General features: G+C 41.0%; 10 protein-coding genes across 10 annotated transcripts; 5 read left to right on the top strand and 5 right to left on the bottom strand.

The window, feature by feature from the left end:
• Positions 1 to 21: 21 nt before the first annotated feature.
• On the bottom strand, positions 22 to 432 carry LOC124810053 (histone H3). The gene has a single exon (XM_065786859.1). It carries the CDS (start codon positions 430 to 432, stop codon positions 22 to 24), a length of 411 nt encoding a protein of 136 aa, XP_065642931.1.
• Positions 433 to 930: 498 nt separating this feature from the next.
• Positions 931 to 1,242, top strand: LOC100204267 (histone H4). Its single transcript, XM_065786858.1, has one exon. It carries the CDS (start codon positions 931 to 933, stop codon positions 1,240 to 1,242), a length of 312 nt encoding a protein of 103 aa, XP_065642930.1.
• An 858-nt stretch (positions 1,243 to 2,100) lies between these two features.
• Positions 2,101 to 2,505, bottom strand: LOC136074527 (histone H2B, gonadal-like). Its single transcript, XM_065786857.1, has one exon. It carries the CDS (start codon positions 2,503 to 2,505, stop codon positions 2,101 to 2,103), a length of 405 nt encoding a protein of 134 aa, XP_065642929.1.
• A 294-nt stretch (positions 2,506 to 2,799) lies between these two features.
• On the top strand, positions 2,800 to 3,192 carry LOC136074526 (late histone H2A.2.2). Its single transcript, XM_065786856.1, has one exon. It carries the CDS (start codon positions 2,800 to 2,802, stop codon positions 3,190 to 3,192), a length of 393 nt encoding a protein of 130 aa, XP_065642928.1.
• Positions 3,193 to 6,165: 2,973 nt separating this feature from the next.
• LOC124810083 (histone H1-delta-like) lies at positions 6,166 to 7,125 on the top strand. Its single transcript, XM_065788569.1, has one exon. The coding sequence runs from the start codon at positions 6,214 to 6,216 to the stop codon at positions 6,781 to 6,783; it is 570 nt and encodes a 189-aa protein (XP_065644641.1). The 5' UTR covers positions 6,166 to 6,213; the 3' UTR covers positions 6,784 to 7,125.
• A 423-nt stretch (positions 7,126 to 7,548) lies between these two features.
• LOC124810041 (histone H3) lies at positions 7,549 to 7,959 on the bottom strand. The gene has a single exon (XM_065786855.1). The coding sequence runs from the start codon at positions 7,957 to 7,959 to the stop codon at positions 7,549 to 7,551; it is 411 nt and encodes a 136-aa protein (XP_065642927.1).
• Positions 7,960 to 10,071: 2,112 nt separating this feature from the next.
• On the top strand, positions 10,072 to 10,464 carry LOC136074525 (late histone H2A.2.2). The gene has a single exon (XM_065786854.1). The coding sequence runs from the start codon at positions 10,072 to 10,074 to the stop codon at positions 10,462 to 10,464; it is 393 nt and encodes a 130-aa protein (XP_065642926.1).
• Positions 10,465 to 13,493: 3,029 nt separating this feature from the next.
• LOC136074524 (histone H1.0-A-like) lies at positions 13,494 to 13,892 on the top strand. Its single transcript, XM_065786853.1, has one exon. It carries the CDS (start codon positions 13,494 to 13,496, stop codon positions 13,890 to 13,892), a length of 399 nt encoding a protein of 132 aa, XP_065642925.1.
• Positions 13,893 to 14,819: 927 nt separating this feature from the next.
• On the bottom strand, positions 14,820 to 15,230 carry LOC124810086 (histone H3). The gene has a single exon (XM_065786852.1). The coding sequence runs from the start codon at positions 15,228 to 15,230 to the stop codon at positions 14,820 to 14,822; it is 411 nt and encodes a 136-aa protein (XP_065642924.1).
• Positions 15,231 to 16,641: 1,411 nt separating this feature from the next.
• LOC136074523 (histone H2B, gonadal-like) lies at positions 16,642 to 17,046 on the bottom strand. The gene has a single exon (XM_065786851.1). It carries the CDS (start codon positions 17,044 to 17,046, stop codon positions 16,642 to 16,644), a length of 405 nt encoding a protein of 134 aa, XP_065642923.1.
• Between the last annotated feature and the right edge of the window lie 960 nt (positions 17,047 to 18,006).

Here is an 18,006-nt window from a genome sequence, read left to right as displayed (position 1 = left end):
GTTTTGTGAATAAGGAAGTTCTTAAGCTCGCTCTCCTCTGATTCTTCTCGCCAACTGAATGTCCTTGGGCATAATGGTGACACGCTTTGCGTGGATGGCGCACAGGTTGGTGTCTTCGAAGAGGCCGACTAAGTAGGCTTCAGACGCCTCCTGAAGGGCCATGACGGCGGTGCTTTGAAAGCGCAAGTCGGTCTTGAAGTCTTGCGCGATTTCGCGTACCAATCGCTGAAACGGCAGTTTTCTGATGAGGAGCTCAGTTGACTTTTGGTATCTTCGGATTTCCCTGAGAGCTACGGTACCGGGTCGGTATCTGTGCGGTTTTTTCACTCCGCCGGTAGCTGGGGCACTCTTCCTTGCTGCTTTCGTTGCCAACTGCTTTCGAGGCGCTTTGCCACCGGTCGATTTTCTGGCAGTTTGCTTTGTTCGGGCCATAGTCGATGAATTGCACTGCTTTCGAGATAGCACTAGTTCAAACTAATTCGCTGGTTTGTTGACGCGTTAGAGTTTAGCGCCTTTATAAGACTGCATCAATTTGATTGGCGCTTAGAAAGTGCTTTTTGATTGGCTCAAAAAAATGTGCAAAAACTTTGGCCTCTTTTTGCTAAAAAAAGTGAACGCCGCGGGCTCTGATTTGGCACTTTCTCTAGCTTTTAGTTTTACTTTCAAGCGTTGCGTTGATAAAGCGGACGTAATCAGTTTATTATTTCGTTAGTTCGCTTCGCGTTTCGTTTTTGTTTTTTTTATGCAATTAGTTAGCTGATCAAAAGTTGAAAATATCTGCGTGAACGTACACAACAATGAAAAAGCGCGCCTTTATTTTTGCGCAGTCAACGTGTTCGCATTGCTTCCATCTATGTCGGGTTAGCTTCGACGTGCAATAAAAAGTACGGAAACCGCGCCAGCAGTTAGCATTCAACTGAACAATTCAACATGTCTGGTCGTGGTAAAGGAGGAAAAGGTCTCGGCAAAGGTGGTGCCAAGCGTCATCGCAAGATATTGCGTGATAACATTCAAGGCATCACAAAGCCCGCTATACGTCGTCTAGCTCGCCGAGGTGGAGTCAAGCGTATCTCAGGGCTTATCTACGAGGAAACTCGAGGTGTTCTGAAAGTCTTTTTGGAAAATGTGATTCGCGACGCTGTGACTTACACGGAGCACGCCAAGAGAAAGACTGTTACCGCCATGGACGTCGTCTACGCTCTAAAGAGGCAAGGACGCACATTGTACGGATTCGGCGGATAAACTCTTCGGCAACAAAAACGGCTATTTTCATAGCCACAAATCTGTTGAAAACGTTTTTATCTGGCATGTGTACATGTAGAAAAACAAATCTACGTTTGCGATGATTTGTTTGCGAAGTTGAAACATGATTGTTTGCGAAGTTGAAAAGACGCTATTATTATTATTATTATCTTTTTTTTTTGTATTATTATTGTTATGATTTTTTTGCATCGGTTTTGCTTGATTTCAACCGCCTTTGCTTTTCAGTTGAGCCTTGCCAAGCCGTTATTTTGTCATTTATTATTGCGTGGCTTTTCAAAGATGCGTGATATTTACATCTGCATAGGCGAAATTAATTTTTTAATTGAAAAACTGAAGTTATCAATCTTAACCTCGACAGTATGCAGATAAACAAAACGTCAAAGGTCGAATGAAAAAAATCAATTTCAACGTCGCTTAAGTTAAGCAAACTTGTTTTAAGTTTAAAACTAATAACAAATGCAATGTAGCGAAAAGCTTGTTGGCGTAAACAAAATTTCTAACCTAAAGTTAATGAAACTTTGAAAATCAGATAATACACTTTAGGCGCTCATCGCCTTTGTAAATTTAACATCTTGGCAAATAAAAAAAAAAATAATAAAAAAAGTATAGGCATGCATCTGGTTGCAATAGTATAGGGCGGACGCATCCGGTTGCAATTGAATTTTGTTTCTTTTATTAAGTCATTTTTAAAAACAAGGGCGAGAAACATACTTTTAAGTTTACAGAATGTTTGTTTTCACGCTCAAAGTGTATCACAGTGTGTCTTGTTCTAATGCGCACAACGCCGTTTTTTAAAAGATTTGTGGCTATGAAAATAGCCTTTTTGTAGTAGCGCAACTACTTGCTGCTCGTGTACTTGGTAACAGCTTTGGTGCCTTCGCTCACTGCGTGCTTCGCCAATTCACCGGGAAGTAAGAGGCGTACGGCGGTTTGAATTTCACGCGAAGAGATTGTAGACTTTTTGTTTTGAAGGGCGAGTCGCGAAGCTTCAGACGCGATCCTTTCGAAAATGTCGTTCACGAACGAATTCATGATGCTCATCGCTTTGGACGAAACTCCGACATCGGGATGCACTTGCTTTAACACGTTGTAGATGTAAATGGCGTAGGACTCGCGTCTCTTCTTCTTGCGTTTCTTATCTCCTGTGCCGGCGATCTTGCCGCCTTTTTTGCCAGCTCGTTTTTCACCCTTTTTGGCTACCTTGGGCGCCTGCTTTCCTCCTGCTTTCGGAGCGTCAGACATTTTTACAATCGGATTGATATCGACTAATTCTGGCGCGCAGTTGAACGCCTTACTGATTTATGGCAGAGTTGTGCTCTCCAATTCGAGTCCGTTTGTGATGCGGCGCGCCAAGACGATTGGCTCGCGCCAAACCATTGTTTCGGAAAACGCTGTTTTTCTATTCGTCGAAATTTTGTCCATTTTGAGAGCATTACTTTTAAATAACTAAAGACAAACGAATAGAGCTCATTCAAAACAAAACTCGTTACTCACAATTTTGTCTGTTGCTTCGCGTTAACAACAAAGAAATCTAAAATGTCAGGACGTGGCAAAGGAGGTAAAGCTAAAGCCAAGGCAAAGACACGATCTTTCAGAGCCGGCCTTCAGTTTCCCGTTGGTCGCGTTCATCGATTTTTACGCAAAGGTCATTACGCTAACCGCATCGGATCAGGCGCTCCAGTTTACTTGGCTGCTGTTTTGGAGTACCTGTCCGCTGAGATCTTGGAGTTGGCTGGTAACGCTGCTCGAGACAACAAGAAAGCCAGAATCGTTCCTCGTCACTTACAGCTCGCTGTTCGCAACGACGAGGAGCTGAACAAACTGTTGTCGGGTGTAACCATTGCAAGCGGTGGTGTGCTGCCAAACATCCAAGCCGTTTTGCTGCCCAAGAAGAACGAAAAACTTCCAAAACCAGCAGCGGCCAAGTAAACGGTGGAGCTGTTTTCCAAAAAGGCTATTTTCATAGCCACACATTTGTCAAAAACATTTTTGCGTGAACGAAAACGACTCCAGAACTTATTTGGAGTTTTGGTGTTTTTATAAATTACTTTTTGCTTTTAAGTTTTACCTCGAGCGTGTACTTTTTCAACAGACAAACGCTTCTCAATCAATTGTTAACACATAAGTTTGTAAAACTTTTATTTTGAAAAGCTCCTTTTTCATACTTTTGGGCTCGCGTCGCTTTTTGCGATGCATCCTTGACTGACACCTTGAACACAGAAAACTTTGTTGCCTTTGATGTGTTCGGAGTTTATTTCGAACGACGAAAAAACCTTTGATCCGCCTTAAGGTTACTTACAACGTTTTTTGTTAGTTTTATGACAACTTTTATTGCGCTTTTGGCAATATTTAAATGCGTGGCGCTAACAAAATTCTGCAGAAAGCAACCGATTTTTAGTTTGGTTTTTTTCCCCGATTAGTTTTCTTTTTTTTCTTTCTTATCTGGCTTATTGATACCGTTATGAACATGCCAAAGTTTCAGAGTACAGTATAGCTTTAACGTGTCTGTCTCGAAAAGAACAAAAATAAACAGTTGGACCCGCTCAAGATTGATTATTGAGTCGATAGCGTTTCTTCGGCTCCTTTTTCAGATGATAAAAGCAATCAAGTAGATCACTAGCTGTCGAGTGGGTAATAATAATGGCAGAACAAAATATATAGTCCCGGATCGGCTGAAGAGTATCTCTTCGGTGCATAGAGGAATCTTTCACCAGACAATCAGTTAGATCACTAGCTGTCAGGCAATAAAATGTCACATGGGTAAAATGTGTGAACAGACAAAATGTTTCTAAATTCAATGCAGAGTTTCTTTTTCGCAACAAAAAGTGTTCATTTTAACAACTGATAAAGGCCACCGACTAGATCACTCGCGGTCAAATTGTGGAAACGTGTAAACAGACAAAAAGTTCTAAATTCAATCCAGAGTTACTTTTTGAGACCAAAAAAAACGGGTGAAATGTGTGAACAGAAAAAATGTCCTGCATCCGCTCCGAAGTTTCTTTTTAGTCCATAAAGTGTTCTTTTCGACAAGATCGCCAGCTGTCAAATGGGTGGCCTATTTTACGAGATTGCCTCACTAACTTTCGAATGGCAGAAATAAGTGAACAAAAATAAAGTGCCCCCGATCTGCTACAGAGTTACTTGTTAGTCCATAGACTGCGAAACTTAAAAACAATCGACTAGATCGCCAGTTGTCAAATGGGTGGCCGAACTTACGTGATCGCCAAGCGTGGCACTTTTGTTGCCATTAAGTTTACAATTACGCTTCCTGCGATATTTTCTGTTCTTATTTTTTGTTTTTATTTATTTGGTTTTAATTATTATTATTGTTGTTGTCGTTATTATCGTTATTATTGTTATTAATACCTGATTCTACTTGAGATCAGTGTTTGCGCAATCCATATGATAACTAGAACTTGTCTATCTGGAAGAGAAAAACTATAGTCATGTATAGTCACTGTAATTGGCAGTTTGATCGCCAAACACGGCTTTTTAACATTTGACAACAGTTACTTCTGCATCTGTAGTCATTTATCATTTTTTTTTGTTTCTGCCAATGGTAAAACAAACTAATTATGCACCGCAAACAAGCTCGTTTTTGTCACTAGTCATCGTATTTGTGCCAAAAAACAAGGGATGACAAAAAAAAGAAAGAAAAAAAAAAGAGTGGCTTTTTTTAAAACGAAGAGTTTTTCCAATGGTGTCGCTTTAAAAAATTTTTTTTTTTGGCTCTAACGATTAAAGGTGACCTGCAGGCCTTAGTTTAATAGCATTAGTTTGTTTCAAAAGTGTCGCTTTTGCTAAAGAAAATGACAAAAAAGTTCAAAATATAACGTGTCCGTGCTCCAAGTGTTGATTTCCATTGTCAGCTAAATGGGATTTAGTACAGAAAGATTTTAGAACTGTTATATATTTATATATTTTGAACTGTCATATATTTGTATCCGAGTGCCTCACTTGCATTTCACCGTGATACAACACGTTTCCCACAACATGGCGTCAACATTAAAAGAATCACAAACAAAACTCGTCTTATAGTCATGTTTTTTGTTTGTTTGTTTCTTCCTGTTGTTGTTGTTGTTGTTGTTGTTGTTGTTGTTGTTGTTGTTGTTGTTGTTGTTGTTGTTGTTGTTGCTGTTGTTGTTCAAAACACATGGATACTGTCATTGTTTTTTTTTGGATGGAATTTCTCTTTTGTATATACAACAAATGCTACATTTAAAGTAATGCGGCAGATAAATAAAATGAAAGAGTAAACGGCTCGGCGGTTTACTTAAACATCGGTCTAGCAGAATGGTCCGATAAACTGCCAAGCATTTGAATATCAGCGCAATTTCGAAATAAATGCGGCGAAATGATCAGTACTCCGCTTACGCACCTCCTCGCGGTGACAAGAAGTTGTAAAAGTACGGAGGCACGTGGTGCAAGTCTAATCATTTTTCTCACTGTCGCGCGTGTTTGTGTCGCTTGTTACTCTGCTGTCTAAGCAACATCTATAGCTTGGCAAACGTAAAACGTTAGTTTTTCCTCTTCCCGTGTTGTTTGTTTATATTTAGAAGCAAATTTGGTTTGATCAAGGTCAACTTTACCTCGGTTTTCTTTTGACGCGCGCGCTTGTTTGCTTTTGACAGAGCGGATTTTTATCGTTTTGAGCGCATATCTATCGCTAGCGAAACGCTATCGAACGGAAACGAACGAGTTTGTTGAGCGTCACTATTCTACAGAAGATTTTTCGAAGAAATGCAGTTTCTAGCAGTAGAGCTACGTGAACGCTGGACGTCTCCCTGTAGACACGAAAACACAATTTGCAGCTCGACGGAGTAGCTGAAATTTTAGGATAGTCCTCTACAGTCCGCACAAACTCGGCTAGATAAAGAAAAACAACTTTGCGATGCAGAGATTTGAAAGATAAAACTAGCTAAGCTGCAAAGTTTGTGTGATAACTAGAAAATGAGTGAAGTCGCATCTCCAAAAAAGATCGCAAAGAAATCGGCTCCCAAAAAGCCTGCTGATCATGCTCCGTACAAGGCCATGATTGTTGATGCCATCAATTCGCTTAAAGAACGCAAAGGATCGTCCAGACAAGCCATCGCTAAGCACGTTAAAGCCAACAACAAGGTAGGCGAAAATGTCGATTCGCAAGTGAAGATCAATCTTAAGCGAATGGTCGTTGCCGGTGAGCTGGTACAAGTGAAAGGTGTCGGCGCATCCGGTTCGTTTAGAGTTGCTGCCAAGCCTAAAGCGGCTAAGAAGAAAAGTCCTGCTGCAACCGTTAAAAAAGTGAAGAAAGAAAGCAAAGAAGTAAAGAAAAGCACGCCAAAAGAAGGCCGCTCCGACAAAAAAGGTAACAGCAGCCAAAGAAAAAGCGAAAAAACCGAAAGAAAAGGCAAAGAAGACGCCAGTGAAAAAGAGCGCCCAAAGCTGTTGGCAGCAAAAAAACCTGCTGCCAAGAAAGCCAAAGCAACTCCAAAAAAGAAAGTCGCAGCGAAAAAGACCACCGCCAAAGTCGAAAAGAAATAAGTTCGGCTTGCCCTTTTCATGTTAAACGGCTATTTTCATAGCCACACATCTTTCTAAAAACACGAGCATAGGCATAGAACAGATAAGGATTTGTTCGTTGTGATAAAGTCTGTGCGTTGTCGACGAAGCCCGTATACGTACATATTTACAACACGACTTTGTTACGAAAAACGCTCACTGTTTTCATCAAAGAGTCGTTCTCGAACTTACGTCACTTTTGCAAGTTGTGTATCGTACGCGTAATAGAAAATTTTATTAGGCACATTTTTCTTGATACTTTCTTGATTGTCATGTCTATCGTATCAACGTTTATATTTTTGCAATGAAAGAGCGTTTTTGAAAGTCCACTTTTTTTTTCTGAAGTTTCAGTAACTTAAAATTAAATCGGCAAAAACAGGTAGTAGGATCAGGAAAACCCATATAACACTAATGGCAGACACGCTGAATTGCGCTAGCAGTTTTTCTTCCGCAAAATCTCCGCCGTGTGTTATCCAGAAATAGCTTGATCTCCTTTTTTGTGGCCGTCGCAGAATTACTAACGTTCTCACAAGTGAACCTAAACATCTATGTCGCGCATCGTCGTAGAGAGGTCTAATACGCACGCTAGAGGTGTGACCATATTTTATTGAACACATTTGGGTTCATTGAAAAGCCTCAGTGGCGTACTGGGCCAAGTAGCGTAGCCACACTACCGCGGTCGAAGCCGAATACGTTTTTAACAGATTTGTGGCTATGAAAATAGCCGTTTTGTGAATAAGGAAGTTCTTAAGCTCGCTCTCCTCTGATTCTTCTCGCCAACTGAATGTCCTTGGGCATAATGGTGACACGCTTTGCGTGGATGGCGCACAGGTTGGTGTCTTCGAAGAGGCCGACTAAGTAGGCTTCAGACGCCTCCTGAAGGGCCATGACGGCGGTGCTTTGAAAGCGCAAGTCGGTCTTGAAGTCTTGCGCGATTTCGCGTACCAATCGCTGAAACGGCAGTTTTCTGATGAGGAGCTCAGTTGACTTTTGGTATCTTCGGATTTCCCTGAGAGCTACGGTACCGGGTCGGTATCTGTGCGGTTTTTTCACTCCGCCGGTAGCTGGGGCACTCTTCCTTGCTGCTTTCGTTGCCAACTGCTTTCGAGGCGCTTTGCCACCGGTCGATTTTCTGGCAGTTTGCTTTGTTCGGGCCATAGTCGATGAATTGCACTGCTTTCGAGATAGCACTAGTTCAAACTAATTCGCTGGTTTGTTGACGCGTTAGAGTTTAGCGCCTTTATAAGACTGCATCAATTTGATTGGCGCTTAGAAAGTGCTTTTTGATTGGCTCAAAAAAATGTGCAAAAACTTTGGCCTCTTTTTGCTAAAAAAAGTGAACGCCGCGGGCTCTGATTTGGCACTTTCTCTAGCTTTTAGTTTTACTTTCAAGCGTTGCGTTGATAAAGCGGACGTAATCAGTTTATTATTTCGTTAGTTCGCTTCGCGTTTCGTCATCGCAAGATATTGCGTGATAACATTCAAGGCATCACAAAGCCCGCTATACGTCGTCTAGCTCGCCGAGGTGGCGTCAAGCGTATCTCAGGGCTCATCTACGAGGAAACTCGAGGTGTTCTCAAAGTCTTTTTGGAAAATGTGATTCGCGACGCTGTGACTTACACGGAGCACGCCAAGAGAAAGACTGTTACCGCCATGGATGTCGTCTACGCTTTAAAGAGGCAAGGACGCACATTGTACGGATTCGGCGGATAAACTCTTCGGCAACAAAAACGGCTATTTTCATAGCCACAAATCTGTTGAAAACGTTTTATCTGGCATGTGTACATGTAGAAAAACAAATCTACGTTTGCGATGATTTGTTTGCGAAGTTGAAACATGATTGTTTGCGAAGTTGAAAAGACGCTATTATTATTATTATCTTTTTTTTTTGTATTATTATTGTTATGATTTTTTTGCATCGGTATTGCTTAAATTCAACTGCCTCTGTTTTTAGTTAAGCCTTGAGAAGCCGTTATTTTGTCATTTATTGTTGCATAGCTTTTGGCCAAGATGCGTGATATATACATCTGCATAGGCGAAATTAATTTTTTAAATGAAGAACTGAAATTATCAACCGAAACCTCGACAGTACTACAGATAAACAAAACATCGAAAGATCGAATGAAAAAAATCAATTTGAACTAAAGTTGAGCGAACTCATTTTAAGTTTGAAACTAATAACAAATGCAATGAGCAACGTGACGATAAGCTTGTTGGCGTAAACAAAATTTCTAACCTAAAGTTAATGAAACTTTGAAAATCAGATAATACACTTTAGGCGCTCATCGCCTTTGTAAATTTAACATCTTGGCAAATAAAAAAAAAATAATAAAAAAAGTATAGGCATGCATCTGGTTGCAATAGTATAGGGCGGACGCATCCGGTTGCAATTGAATTTTGTTTCTTTTATTAAGTCATTTTTAAAAACAAGGGCGAGAAACATACTTTTAAGTTTACAGAATGTTTGTTTTCACGCTCAAAGTGTATCACAGTGTGTCTTGTTCTAATGCGCACAACGCCGTTTTTTAAAAGATTTGTGGCTATGAAAATAGCCTTTTTGTAGTAGCGCACGACTTGCTGCTCGTGTACTTGGTAACAAAGTCTTCGGTGCCTTCGCTCACTGCGTGCTTCGCCAATTCACCGGGAAGTAAGAGGCGTACGGCGGTTTGAATTTCACGCGAAGAGATTGTAGACTTTTTGTTTTGAAGGGCGAGTCGCGAAGCTTCAGACGCGATCCTTTCGAAAATGTCGTTCACGAACGAGTTCATGATGCTCATCGCTTTGGACGAAACTCCGACATCGGGATGCACTTGCTTTAACACGTTGTAGATGTAAATGGCGTAGGACTCGCGTCTCTTCTTCTTGCGTTTCTTATCTCCTGTGCCTGATCTTGCCGCCTTTTTTGCCAGCTCGTTTTTCACCCTTTTTGGCTACCTTGGGCGCCTGCTTTCCTCCTGCTTTCGGAGCGTCAGACATTTTTACAATCGGATTGATATCGACTAATTCTGGCGCGCAGTTGAACGCCTTACTGATTTATGGCAGAGTTGTGCTCTCCAATTCGAGTCCGTTTGTGATGCGGCGCGCCAAGACGATTGGCTCGCGCCAAACCATTGTTTCGGAAAACGCTGTTTTTCTATTCGTCGAAATTTTGTCCATTTTGAGAGCATTACTTTTAAATAACTAAAGACAAACGAATAGAGCTCATTCAAAACAAAACTCGTTACTCACAATTTTGTCTGTTGCTTCGCGTTAACAACAAAGAAATCTAAAATGTCAGGACGTGGCAAAGGAGGTAAAGCTAAAGCCAAGGCAAAGACACGATCTTTCAGAGCCGGCCTTCAGTTTCCCGTTGGTCGCGTTCATCGATTTTTACGCAAAGGTCATTACGCTAACCGCATCGGATCAGGCGCTCCAGTTTACTTGGCTGCTGTTTTGGAGTACCTGTCCGCTGAGATCTTGGAGTTGGCTGGTAACGCTGCTCGAGACAACAAGAAAGCCAGAATCGTTCCTCGTCACTTACAGCTCGCTGTTCGCAACGACGAGGAGCTGAACAAACTGTTGTCGGGTGTAACCATTGCAAGTGGTGGTGTGCTGCCAAACATCCAAGCCGTTTTGCTGCCCAAGAAGAACGAAAAACTTCCAAAACCAGCAGCGGCCAAGTAAACGGTGGAGCTGTTTTCCAAAAAGGCTATTTTCATAGCCACACATTTGTCAAAAACATTTTTGCGTGAACGAAAACGACTCCAGAACTTATTTGGAGTTTTGGTGTTTTTATAAATTACTTTTTGCTTTTAAGTTTTACCTCGAGCGTGTACTTTTTCAACAGACAAACGCTTCTCAATCAATTGTTAACACATAAGTTTGTAAAACTTTTATTTTGAAAAGCTCCTTTTTCATACTTTTGGGCTCGCGTCGCTTTTTGCGATGCATCCTTGACTGACACCTTGAACACAGAAAACTTTGTTGCCTTTGATGTGTTCGGAGTTTATTTAGAACGACGAAAAAACCTTTGATCCGCCTTAAGGTTACTTACAACGTTTTTTGTTAGTTTTATGACAACTTTTATTGCGCTTTTGGCAATATTTAAATGCGTGGCGCTAACAAAATTCTGCAGAAAGCAACCGATTTTTAGTTTGGTTTTTTTCCCCGATTAGTTTTCTTTTTTTTTCTTTCTTATCTGGCTTATTGATACCGTTATGAACATGCCAAAGTTTCAGAGTACAGTATAGCTTTAACGTGTCTGTCTCGAAAAGAACAAAAATAAACAGTTGGACCCGCTCAAGATTGATTATTGAGTCGATAGCGTTTCTTCGGCTCCTTTTTCAGATGATAAAAGCAATCAAGTAGATCACTAGCTGTCGAGTGGGTAATAATAATGGCAGAACAAAATATATAGTCCCGGATCGGCTGAAGAGTATCTCTTCGGTGCATAGAGGAATCTTTCACCAGACAATCAGTTAGATCACTAGCTGTCAGGCAATAAAATGTCACATGGGTAAAATGTGTGAACAGACAAAATGTTTCTAAATTCAATGCAGAGTTTCTTTTTCGCAACAAAAAGTGTTCATTTTAACAACTGATAAAGGCCACCGACTAGATCACTCGCGGTCAAATTGTGGAAACGTGTAAACAGACAAAAAGTTCTAAATTCAATCCAGAGTTACTTTTTGAGACCAAAAAAAACGGATGAAATGTGTGAACAGAAAAAATGTCCTGCATCCGCTCCGAAGTTTCTTTTTAGTCCATAAAGTGTTCTTTTCGACAAGATCGCCAGCTGTCAAATGGGTGGCCTATTTTACGAGATTGCCTCACTAACTTTCGAATGGCAGAAATAAGTGAACGAAAATAAAGTGCCCCCGATCTGCTACAGAGTTACTTGTTAGTCCATAGACTGCGAAACTTAAAAACAATCGACTAGATCGCCAGTTGTCAAATGGGTGGCCGAACTTACGTGATCGCCAAGCGTGGCACTTTTGTTGCCATTAAGTTTACAATTACGCTTCCTGCGATATTTTCTGTTCTTATTTTTTGTTTTTATTTATTTGGTTTTAATTATTATTATTGTTGTTGTCGTTATTATCGTTATTATTGTTATTAATACCTGATTCTACTTGAGATCAGTGTTTGCGCAATCCATATGATACGAATAACTTGCTGACTGGAAGAGAAAACTATAGTCATGTATAGTCACTGTAATTGGCAGTTTGATCGCCAAACACGGCTTTTTAACATTTGACAACAGTTACTTCTGCATCTGTAGTCATTTATCATTTTTTTTTGTTTCTGCCAATGGTAAAACAAACTAATTATGCACCGCAAACAAGCTCGTTTTTGTCACTAGTCATCGTATTTGTGCCAAAAAACAAGGGATGACAAAAAAAAGAAAGAAAAAAAGAGTGGCTTTTTTTAAAACGAAGAGTTTTTCCAATGGTGTCGCTTTAAAAAATTTTTTTTTTTGGCTCTAACGATTAAAGGTGACCTGCAGGCCTTAGTTTAATAGCATTAGTTTGTTTCAAAAGTGTCGCTTTTGCTAAAGAAAATGACAAAAAAGTTCAAAATATAACGTGTCCGTGCTCCAAGTGTTGATTTCCATTGTCAGCTAAATGGGATTTAGTACAGAAAGATTTTAGAACTGTTATATATTTATATATTTTGAACTGTCATATATTTGTATCCGAGTGCCTCACTTGCATTTCACCGTGATACAACACGTTTCCCACAACATGGCGTCAACATTAAAAGAATCACAAACAAAACTCGTCTTATAGTCATGTTTTTTGTTTGTTTGTTTCTTCCTGTTGTTGTTGTTGTTGTTGTTGTTGTTGTTGTTGTTGTTGTTGTTGTTGTTGTTGTTGTTGTTGTTGTTGTTGTTGTTGCTGTTGTTGTTCAAAACACATGGATACTGTCATTGTTTTTTTTTGGATGGAATTTCTCTTTTGTATATACAACAAATGCTACATTTAAAGTAATGCGGCAGATAAATAAAATGAAAGAGTAAACGGCTCGGCGGTTTACTTAAACATCGGTCTAGCAGAATGGTCCGATAAACTGCCAAGCATTTGAATATCAGCGCAATTTCGAAATAAATGCGGCGAAATGATCAGTACTCCGCTTACGCACCTCCTCGCGGTGACAAGAAGTTGTAAAAGTACGGAGGCACGTGGTGCAAGTCTAATCATTTTTCTCACTGTCGCGCGTGTTTGTGTCGCTTGTTACTCTGCTGTCTAAGCAACATCTATAGCTTGGCAAACGTAAAACGTTAGTTTTTCCTCTTCCCGTGTTGTTTGTTTATATTTAGAAGCAAATTTGGTTTGATCAAGGTCAACTTTACCTCGGTTTTCTTTTGACGCGCGCGCTTGTTTGCTTTTGACAGAGCGGATTTTTATCGTTTTGAGCGCATATCTATCGCTAGCGAAACGCTATCGAACGGAAACGAACGAGTTTGTTGAGCGTCACTATTCTACAGAAGATTTTTCGAAGAAATGCAGTTTCTAGCAGTAGAGCTACGTGAACGCTGGACGTCTCCCTGTAGACACGAAAACACAATTTGCAGCTCGACGGAGTAGCTGAAATTTTAGGATAGTCCTCTACAGTCCGCACAAACTCGGCTAGATAAAGAAAAACAACTTTGCGATGCAGACATTTGAAAGATAAAACTAGCTAAGCTGCAAAGTTTGTGTGATAACTAGAAAATGAGTGAAGTCGCATCTCCAAAAAAGATCGCAAAGAAATCGGCTCCCAAAAAGCCTGCTGATCATGCTCCGTACAAGGCCATGATTGTTGATGCCATCAATTCGCTTAAAGAACGCAAAGGATCGTCCAGACAAGCCATCGCTAAGCACGTTAAAGCCAACAACAAGGTAGGCGAAAATGTCGATTCGCAAGTGAAGATCAATCTTAAGCGAATGGTCGTTGCCGGTGAGCTGGTACAAGTGAAAGGTGTCGGCGCATCCGGTTCGTTTAGAGTTGCTGCCAAGCCTAAAGCGGCTAAGAAGAAAAGTCCTGCTGCAACCGTTAAAAAAGTGAAGAAAGAAAGCAAAGAAGTAAAGAAAAGCACGCCGAAAAAGAAGGCCGCTCCGACAAAAAGGTAACAGCAGCCAAAGAAAAAGCGAAAAAACCGAAAGAAAAGGCAAAGAAGACGCCAGTGAAAAAGAGCGCCCAAGAGCCGTTGGCAGCAAAAAAACCTGCTGCCAAGAAAGCCAAAGCAACTCCAAAAAAGAAAGTCGCAGCGAAAAAGACCACCGCCAAAGTCGAAAAGAAATAAGTTCGGCTTGCCCTTTTCATGTTAAACGGCTATTTTCATAGCCACACATCTTTCTAAAAACACGAGCATAGGCATAGAACAGATAAGGATTTGTTCGTTGTGATAAAGTCTGTGCGTTGTCGACGAAGCCCGTATACGTACATATTTACAACACGACTTTGTTACGAAAAACGCTCACTGTTTTCATCAAAGAGTCGTTCTCGAACTTACGTCACTTTTGCAAGTTGTGTATCGTACGCGTAATAGAAAATTTTATTAGGCACATTCTGATACGTCTCGATTGTCATGTCTATCGTATCAATATTTTTGCAATGAAAGAGCGTTTTTGAAAGTCCATTTTTTTTTTCTGAAGTTTCAGTAACTTAAAATTAAATCGGCAAAAACAGGTAGTAGGATCAGGAAAACCCATATAACACTAATGGCAGACACGCTGAATTGCGCTAGCAGTTTTTCTTCCGCAAAATCTCCGCCGTGTGTTATCCAGAAATAGCTTGATCTCCTTTTTTGTGGCCGTCGCAGAATTACTAACGTTCTCACAAGTGAATCTAAACATCTATGTCGCGCATCGTCGTAGAGAGGTCTAATACGCACGCTAGAGGTGTGACCATATTTTATTGAACACATTTGGGTTCATTGAAAAGCCTCAGTGGCGTACTGGGCCAAGTAGCGTAGCCACACTACCGCGGTCGAAGCCGAATACGTTTTTAACAGATTTGTGGCTATGAAAATAGCCGTTTTGTGAATAAGGAAGTTCTTAAGCTCGCTCTCCTCTGATTCTTCTCGCCAACTGAATGTCCTTGGGCATAATGGTGACACGCTTTGCGTGGATGGCGCACAGGTTGGTGTCTTCGAAGAGGCCGACTAAGTAGGCTTCAGACGCCTCCTGAAGGGCCATGACGGCGGTGCTTTGAAAGCGCAAGTCGGTCTTGAAGTCTTGCGCGATTTCGCGTACCAATCGCTGAAACGGCAGTTTTCTGATGAGGAGCTCAGTTGACTTTTGGTATCTTCGGATTTCCCTGAGAGCTACGGTACCGGGTCGGTATCTGTGCGGTTTTTTCACTCCGCCGGTAGCTGGGGCACTCTTCCTTGCTGCTTTCGTTGCCAACTGCTTTCGAGGCGCTTTGCCACCGGTCGATTTTCTGGCAGTTTGCTTTGTTCGGGCCATAGTCGATGAATTGCACTGCTTTCGAGATAGCACTAGTTCAAACTAATTCGCTGGTTTGTTGACGCGTTAGAGTTTAGCGCCTTTATAAGACTGCATCAATTTGATTGGCGCTTAGAAAGTGCTTTTTGATTGGCTCAAAAAAATGTGCAAAAACTTTGGCCTCTTTTTGCTAAAAAAAGTGAACGCCGCGGGCTCTGATTTGGCACTTTCTCTAGCTTTTAGTTTTACTTTCAAGCGTTGCGTTGATAAAGCGGACGTAATCAGTTTATTATTTCGTTAGTTCGCTTCGCGTTTCGTCATCGCAAGATATTGCGTGATAACATTCAAGGCATCACAAAGCCCGCTATACGTCGTCTAGCTCGCCGAGGTGGAGTCAAGCGTATCTCAGGGCTTATCTACGAGGAAACTCGAGGTGTTCTGAAAGTCTTTTTGGAAAATGTGATTCGCGACGCTGTGACTTACACGGAGCACGCCAAGAGAAAGACTGTTACCGCCATGGACGTCGTCTACGCTCTAAAGAGGCAAGGACGCACATTGTACGGATTCGGCGGATAAACTCTTCGGCAACAAAAACGGCTATTTTCATAGCCACAAATCTGTTGAAAACGTTTTTATCTGGCATGTGTACATGTAGAAAAACAAATCTACGTTTGCGATGATTTGTTTGCGAAGTTGAAACATGATTGTTTGCGAAGTTGAAAAGACGCTATTATTATTATTATCTTTTTTTTTTGTATTATTATTGTTATGATTTTTTTGCATCGGTTTTGCTTGATTTCAACCGCCTTTGCTTTTCAGTTGAGCCTTGCCAAGCCGTTATTTTGTCATTTATTATTGCGTGGCTTTTCAAAGATGCGTGATATTTACATCTGCATAGGCGAAATTAATTTTTTAATTGAAAAACTGAAGTTATCAATCTTAACCTCGACAGTATGCAGATAAACAAAACGTCAAAGGTCGAATGAAAAAAATCAATTTCAACGTCGCTTAAGTTAAGCAAACTTGTTTTAAGTTTAAAACTAATAACAAATGCAATGTAGCGAAAAGCTTGTTGGCGTAAACAAAATTTCTAACCTAAAGTTAATGAAACTTTGAAAATCAGATAATACACTTTAGGCGCTCATCGCCTTTGTAAATTTAACATCTTGGCAAATAAAAAAAAAAAATAATAAAAAAAGTATAGGCATGCATCTGGTTGCAATAGTATAGGGCGGACGCATCCGGTTGCAATTGAATTTTGTTTCTTTTATTAAGTCATTTTTAAAAACAAGGGCGAGAAACATACTTTTAAGTTTACAGAATGTTTGTTTTCACGCTCAAAGTGTATCACAGTGTGTCTTGTTCTAATGCGCACAACGCCGTTTTTTAAAAGATTTGTGGCTATGAAAATAGCCTTTTTGTAGTAGCGCAACTACTTGCTGCTCGTGTACTTGGTAACAGCTTTGGTGCCTTCGCTCACTGCGTGCTTCGCCAATTCACCGGGAAGTAAGAGGCGTACGGCGGTTTGAATTTCACGCGAAGAGATTGTAGACTTTTTGTTTTGAAGGGCGAGTCGCGAAGCTTCAGACGCGATCCTTTCGAAAATGTCGTTCACGAACGAATTCATGATGCTCATCGCTTTGGACGAAACTCCGACATCGGGATGCACTTGCTTTAACACGTTGTAGATGTAAATGGCGTAGGACTCGCGTCTCTTCTTCTTGCGTTTCTTATCTCCTGTGCCGGCGATCTTGCCGCCTTTTTTGCCAGCTCGTTTTTCACCCTTTTTGGCTACCTTGGGCGCCTGCTTTCCTCCTGCTTTCGGAGCGTCAGACATTTTTACAATCGGATTGATATCGACTAATTCTGGCGCGCAGTTGAACGCCTTACTGATTTATGGCAGAGTTGTGCTCTCCAATTCGAGTCCGTTTGTGATGCGGCGCGCCAAGACGATTGGCTCGCGCCAAACCATTGTTTCGGAAAACGCTGTTTTTCTATTCGTCGAAATTTTGTCCATTTTGAGAGCATTACTTTTAAATAACTAAAGACAAACGAATAGAGCTCATTCAAAACAAAACTCGTTACTCACAATTTTGTCTGTTGCTTCGCGTTAACAACAAAGAAATCTAAAATGTCAGGACGTGGCAAAGGAGGTAAAGCTAAAGCCAAGGCAAAGACACGATCTTTCAGAGCCGGCCTTCAGTTTCCCGTTGGTCGCGTTCATCGATTTTTACGCAAAGGTCATTACGCTAACCGCATCGGATCAGGCGCTCCAGTTTACTTGGCTGCTGTTTTGGAGTACCTGTCCGCTGAGATCTTGGAGTTGGCTGGTAACGCTGCTCCAGCAACAAGAAAGCCAGAATCGTTCCTCGTCACTTACAGCTCGCTGTTCGCAACGACGAGGAGCTGAACAAACTGTTGTCGGGTGTAACCATTGCAAGCGGTGGTGTGCTGCCAAACATCCAAGCCGTTTTGCTGCCCAAGAAGAACGAAAAACTTCCAAAACCAGCAGCGGCCAAGTAAACGGTGGAGCTGTTTTCCAAAAAGGCTATTTTCATAGCCACACATTTGTCAAAAACATTTTTGCGTGAACGAAAACGACTCCAGAACTTATTTGGAGTTTTGGTGTTTTTATAAATTACTTTTTGCTTTTAAGTTTTACCTCGAGCGTGTACTTTTTCAACAGACAAACGCTTCTCAATCAATTGTTAACACATAAGTTTGTAAAACTTTTATTTTGAAAAGCTCCTTTTATACTTTTGGGCTCGCGTCGCTTTTTGCGATGCATCCTTGACTG

Source organism: Hydra vulgaris, chromosome 01, assembly GCF_038396675.1.
Source record: "Hydra vulgaris chromosome 01, alternate assembly HydraT2T_AEP".
NCBI lineage: Eukaryota > Metazoa > Cnidaria > Hydrozoa > Anthoathecata > Hydridae > Hydra > Hydra vulgaris.
Note: the sequence above shows the minus strand (reverse complement) of the source record. Positions and strands in the feature narration are given on the sequence as shown.

Excerpts from the sequence above, each read along its gene's own strand:
- LOC124810053 (XM_065786859.1), bottom strand. The coding sequence starts at position 432 with ATGGCCCGAACAAAGCAAACTGCCAGAAAATCGACCGGTGGCAAAGCG.
- LOC100204267 (XM_065786858.1), top strand. The coding sequence starts at position 931 with ATGTCTGGTCGTGGTAAAGGAGGAAAAGGTCTCGGCAAAGGTGGTGCC.
- LOC136074527 (XM_065786857.1), bottom strand. The coding sequence starts at position 2,505 with ATGTCTGACGCTCCGAAAGCAGGAGGAAAGCAGGCGCCCAAGGTAGCC.
- LOC136074526 (XM_065786856.1), top strand. The coding sequence starts at position 2,800 with ATGTCAGGACGTGGCAAAGGAGGTAAAGCTAAAGCCAAGGCAAAGACA.
- LOC124810083 (XM_065788569.1), top strand. The coding sequence starts at position 6,214 with ATGAGTGAAGTCGCATCTCCAAAAAAGATCGCAAAGAAATCGGCTCCC.
- LOC124810041 (XM_065786855.1), bottom strand. The coding sequence starts at position 7,959 with ATGGCCCGAACAAAGCAAACTGCCAGAAAATCGACCGGTGGCAAAGCG.
- LOC136074525 (XM_065786854.1), top strand. The coding sequence starts at position 10,072 with ATGTCAGGACGTGGCAAAGGAGGTAAAGCTAAAGCCAAGGCAAAGACA.
- LOC136074524 (XM_065786853.1), top strand. The coding sequence starts at position 13,494 with ATGAGTGAAGTCGCATCTCCAAAAAAGATCGCAAAGAAATCGGCTCCC.
- LOC124810086 (XM_065786852.1), bottom strand. The coding sequence starts at position 15,230 with ATGGCCCGAACAAAGCAAACTGCCAGAAAATCGACCGGTGGCAAAGCG.
- LOC136074523 (XM_065786851.1), bottom strand. The coding sequence starts at position 17,046 with ATGTCTGACGCTCCGAAAGCAGGAGGAAAGCAGGCGCCCAAGGTAGCC.